Source organism: Etheostoma spectabile, chromosome 14, assembly GCF_008692095.1.
Source record: "Etheostoma spectabile isolate EspeVRDwgs_2016 chromosome 14, UIUC_Espe_1.0, whole genome shotgun sequence".
NCBI classification, from domain to species: Eukaryota; Metazoa; Chordata; class Actinopteri; order Perciformes; family Percidae; genus Etheostoma; species Etheostoma spectabile.
Window position 1 is genome coordinate 12,717,376 of NC_045746.1, and position 5,850 is coordinate 12,723,225.

The following is a 5,850-nucleotide window of genomic DNA, read 5'->3' on the forward strand; positions in this document are numbered from 1 at the left end:
ATGTTGCTTCCTCTAAATTCCAGGTTGTGGTCGAGTAGCGGGGCCAGCTTGTTAGTTTGATAAATTGATCAGACCTGCATGTTACGCGCACTAACAACAAAATGTATATCCAAGAACAATTAAATCGGTGTAAATTAAGTTAGATCAGACACAGACTTCTATAGTAGATTAGTGTTACGTTTCCAGTGTTGCGGCTCCGAACCAAAACGTTAGTTTGGCCAGACGGACGACTTGTTTCTTTAGGCTAACCATATTAGCTTTAGCCTGGCTGGTAGAAGCTTTCTGCGGGGGGAAATGGCCGGGAGACGTTGTGATTATGTTGCATCAATCAGGTGACTTAGTTCGTATTTGCAGCAAGCATAAAACAATGACTGCTGTAGCTTCACTGACCAGCGGCAAGAAAGGATTAGCTTCAACATCGCAACGTCTTGCGATGTGACTATCGCGCATGCGCACACCGCGATGTCGATGCTAAAACACAATATCGCTCAGCCCTATTTGTCTTTTTTCTTGTCAGCCTGCAGTAACTCACCTTCACACCACTGTTTCTGTAACCAGGTTGAACTTTAAGAAATCTGCTGAACTGCCTATTGTTAAATCGGAGGATTAACGATAGTAGTAGTAGGCTGCTGCCTTTTGATGAGGCCAACTAAGCACAATTAAACTTAAGTCAATTGGGGCTTTTGCATTTGATGCATTACAGTTACAACAAAGTGCAGTTTTTTGAGCATGATTGCTGTGGATTAGGCCTAGTGTAGCCTGAGCTGGCCTCTGTGTTTTTCTGTTTGGAAATGTATAGCTGGTGCAGTACATGTTGAGGGATTAGTCAAAGCTGAAGGGTCACAGCACTAATCTCATTATGGCAGGAAGGGAAGGAGGGTTCTGACCACTCCTAAACTACTTAGCAGACAGACTCGGCACTGAGGGAATCCCTGTTTCACTGCAGAGGACACTCCCATGCACACATGCACATGCATGCTAATGCACATACAGGTTAATATGATAGTTAATCTAGTCTAACAGTAGCTGGACCCCAGTGTCCATGTCACTCATTTAATAAAGCTTGAATTATAAAGAGCCTGGCTTACTGGAAGAGGCATTAGTTATGGAGAATAGACACTTGGTGTGCAGGACAGTTTATACGTTTTGTGCATTGTTAAAAATCATTAAAGGCATATGGAACCAATGCTTTTGTTTTATTCATATTGGATTAAATTAGAAACAGAAGTAACTGCATCAGAAACAAGTGGAAATAACCCTGCCGCTTTAAGATAATTAAAAAAAATAAAAAGAGGGAATATGGGACTCAATGACTCGTTAAGGCTGACATATTGCAGTGCATGTGAGGTCACGGTGAAACAGTGTGGGCAAGAACAAAACAGTAAAACTCAAAGCAAACCTATAAATGAAATGTGCCTTTCTGTCTTTCCTTCATCTGTCTGTCTGCACTCAGCAAACACAGACACTGGCTTACACATGTACTTGTGCACACAATCAGACTTGTGCACATGCATGCACACACACACACACGCACACACATACACACACACGCGCACACACTTAAACCACAATGACACACCAGTGAGTGTTTCAGCTTTTCTTGACAATAATAAAATCTATGGCCAGGAAAAAAGGAGAATGACCAGCAAAAGACACGTGGACAGGCAAATCCTCTCTTCAAAAACCATTCTTCTGCTTTTTTCCTCTCCTTCCTCATCACATTCCCACATCTACTCAGAGTCCTCTGTCTCTTAGACCAGTGGAGAGCATCTTATTAAGATGTGTCCTCTTCCTAGTTTTGGTTTTTGCTCTTATTTCATTCTCTTTCTTGAGAAATGCAGGCACTGAAGCAGTGTTGTACGGCCAAGCTGTTTGGTCGAGAGGTTGAAGGTGAGAGTCATTTATTTGAATCACCCCAGACACACAGTGTTAAGACAGTTGGAGCCCTTTGTGCCAATGGGGAAATGTTCCATTGATTATTTAGCGTGTCAAATTCTGTTTACTCTGGAGCAGAAGGGTAATTATGTTACTTTGGTAGCAACCGTGAGGTGATGACAAGGTATTGCCACGACAACATTAATGTTGGCATGACTGTGAGACTAGTGGTTGCGCACTGCAAAAAAAATCTTAATATATTTAACAAATGTATTACTGAATAGTTACAGAAAAAAAACCAGTGTGAAGAATTCTCTGTGTGACAGTATCAAGATTGGATTTAAGAAACACTGTGAAGTGCGGTTTGATTGAAAAGAAATAAAATGACTTCAACCAACCGGCAGCTTTTATCACTTGTCTCAAACAATATTTTAGAATTCACTATATTAAATTACTTATAGAGATGGTTAGTTCTTGCATTAAAAACTGCAGTGATGTGGAACCTGTGTTGTCTGTTACAGAACAACACTGGTACAAACAGTGGTGTCCTAACAACATATTACATTACATCCAACTTGGGTGATGAATCAGTCATGTATGTTAACACCAACATCAGTCTGCAGATTTTCATTTCATTTCATATATTTATTATACAGGAAAGTTAGAAAAATAAAAGTAACATTACATTACAGTATAAAAAACGGGCCTGACTCAGTTTAAAAACTGGTTTTCAGCAGGTTCCTGTTCTGCAGAAACATAGAACATGGTTACAGCACGTCAAGACAGACATTAATACAAGACATCGATATAGAATTTTTTTTTTCGACAACTGAAAACAATACAGTTACATTAGGACAAAGACATTTATACAAGACATCAGCTGGGCTAGACAAATACGGATAGTATAAACAAGGCTTGGATAATACATAAACAAATTAAATAATGCGTGCAAGTGTAACTGTCAAGAAGGAGCTGTTTGTATGCCTTTTTGAAATATGTGATGGATGATAGTGTTCTGATGTGATAGTGGGTCCTTAATGTGTTCTATGCAACTGTGATACTTTCATTTTGAATGAAAGTAAACAGAAATGAAGCCAAGTAACCTGTCCATATTATTTATAAACTTTAGCACAGAAAATGGTTTGGAGAACTTCCAATCCTCATGATATGAGTATGAGATTAAGAGTAAGTAGTCTGAACATTTCAAAGTGTGTATATTGACATTGCTTGTATTTATCGCTGTAAACTCTAGCTAATTATGTATAATACCCACCTTCAGACTGCATCACCAGCGGCACACCAGAATGAATGAAGCCAAGTTTCAGGCTTATCACTGCTGCTGACGTGCTCCTGATGGACAGCAGACATTTTTGTAAAGGTTATCCTGACAGCCCCACTCACAGCCAGACCATGAACGTGAACATTACACGTGACAGACTGAATCGACTGATGGAGTGTTCCCTACATCATCCAGTGACCAATTGATTTCCAGGGAAACCTAGAGAAACTAGAACAAGGAAGTTGGACCAATATGGCTATTTGAAAAGAGTTTTAGCTGAGGCGCAGTTTGGATTTTGTAGGTGTCATTGCGGCAGTCACCTATGTGCGTCCTCCGTTTAAGAAAAATAACATTAAACCAAATGAAAGGTCACGTATATTAGTGCGGCTTATCATCGGTTGAGCTGATTGTTATAGAAATTGACTTCTTTGGTTCTGTGTTTTTATTATTTTAAGGGGAAAGGTGAATTGAACACTGGAAACCTGTGGTTTGTCCCTTTCACCAGGCCCTTATTTTAAAACCACCATCATTTCAATCGGCTGCACTAGTTCAGAAAAGGTTAAAAATCTACATTCTACTCAAAAGACATGGCAGAGACATATCTTGTTTGTGTATCTTTAGAAGGGGAATTCCACGTCTTCGGCTCTCTCATTTGTCTCCTCTGCCTTGATTATTGGCTTTATTTCCTCAAATCAGACCCTGGCCTTTACTCAGTGGTCAGTCACCCTTTGTTTTCCTTTCCTTTCCTTTCCTTTTCTTTCCTTTCCTTTCCTTTCTTTTCCTTTCCTGTCCTGTCCTTTACTGTCTTGTCCTGTCATTCCACATCCTTGTCTTAGTCCAACTCGTTCATGCTTATGTTCTTTCCTCTCTTTCGCTCCTAAAGTACCATATTATTTGCTTTTATTTGACAGGTTTGGAGTTACTTTTTCCCTCATTGGCACTTATTTCCAGTTACCTCTTGACATTTGTGATTTTGATGGTTTGATCATCTCTGCTGTAGACTATCACAGATGCTGATCCCACAGAAGGGGTCCTGCAGATGGAGGGACAGACAGGCCTGTAATTCTTCATCTGTATGCGGAATGATAATGATTTTGACCACGGCCTTGGGTTAGCCTTGTTTAGCTTAACGACAGATACCACTGAGCTACAGACAGCAGGTCCTTACCTCTGTATGCTTTAACCCCCTCCTGATAGACTGCAGGACTTGTCATCAGCACACAAACTCTGGTTTTATACACGCAGACTCACAATCCCCCTGCTGACACAGCTAAATGCACAACAACTGTTTGAATGCACAGAACGGAAATTATGAACGCTCTACTGAACAGACTTTGAGCTTAATGAAGAGCACTTAATTATAGTAGAATATACAAGTACTATGTAGGTGTATAGTATGCAAATAAAAAATGATTGTGTACATACAGGGGAAGACAAAAGTATACTAAGTAAGTATAATAAGCGTACAAATTAGCTAGCTTTAAAATTACCATGAGAGTTGAATCAACAACTTTCTTCCACATTATTACCAAAACTGCATAGGTTTTATAATGGTAGTATTGTTGCATTTTGTCAACCTCTGTATTCTGTACACACATATGGATACATAGATATACAGACATTGGCATGCTGGAGGAATTTGGAACTTGTGGTTTTTAAGCAATACATTTTTCAGATTATATATCGACAAAAAAATATAACCATAACTATGTGAAAAGTAGTCAGATAGTATAGTTCACACAGTCACAATAACCATTTTAAGGCTCTGTAATATCATAGAAGTGTGTTAATTATCTATTTGTGTCCAAGGATAGAAATAATAAGGCTAAATATCAGTGCGGTGGTATTAGAGCTTGTAGTTGTTGGTTCTCAGTGCTTTCCGTGTCGTGACCTGAATACCTCACTATTGAACCCCGGCCAGCAGCTCATTAACATTCCAATATGGCTCTAATCACCACTGAAACGTGTGTGTGTGTGTGTGTGTGTGTGTGTGTGTGTATGTGCGTGCATGTGTGTTTGTGTGCGTGTTAGAAAGAGAGAGAGAGAGAGAGATTGAGAGACCACGCACGTGTTGTTCTGTGAGTGAGCGAGCAGGGAAAGTGTGTATAGTGCCTGCCGCAGGTGATCGGAGCCGAGCGGTGGGATTGGGTCCATGGACTCCCTGGTGTTCCTCTCTATATCAAACTATTGTGCAACTTTTGCACAGCTGAGACTCATTTTACTTCCAAGTTTTATTGATCTAGTCATGAAACACAAGGATTGGTGAGAGATGATAGGTGCACAGGGTAATGAACAATACAGAATATATAAAAAAAGCCTTTGCTTAAACAATGTTTTGATATTTTTACATTTTGTATGCGCAAAGCCTTATCATTGTTTGTTGAGTTATAGACAAATAACCACTTCCTGCATCTCTCTCTGTCTCCAGAAAGACTGTACAACTCCAATGGACGTGACTTGAGAAGGGCATTGTTCTCTCTGAAGCAAATCTTTCAGGTAACACATATTTCACATGCAATTAATGTCAGTTTGTTGTTGCAGAATACTGTTAGTTATTGTGGCCACCGTGTGCCTTCATGATGACAGGGATCTCCGTCAACGTGGCATTTCTCTCCCTGTGTGTGTGTGGGTGTTTACATTTGTGTGAATCTTTATTTTACAATGTGAGGTGGCCACACACACACACACACACACAC

General features: G+C 39.9%; 1 protein-coding gene across 6 annotated transcripts in view; it reads left to right on the forward strand.

Annotated features, from left to right (window-relative positions):
• Positions 1 to 5,850, forward strand: part of fhod3a (formin homology 2 domain containing 3a) — a 59,072-nt gene that overhangs the window by 24,614 nt on the left and 28,608 nt on the right. For 5 of the 6 annotated variants that reach the window (XM_032536371.1, XM_032536372.1, XM_032536373.1 and 2 more), the window contains exon 4: positions 5,583 to 5,650. In XM_032536371.1, the coding sequence (XP_032392262.1) occupies positions 5,583 to 5,650 (68 nt within the window). Of the gene's footprint in view, positions 1 to 5,408; positions 5,440 to 5,582; positions 5,651 to 5,850 lie in introns of those variants that run through there. The other variant, XM_032536375.1, reaches the window with a different exon arrangement.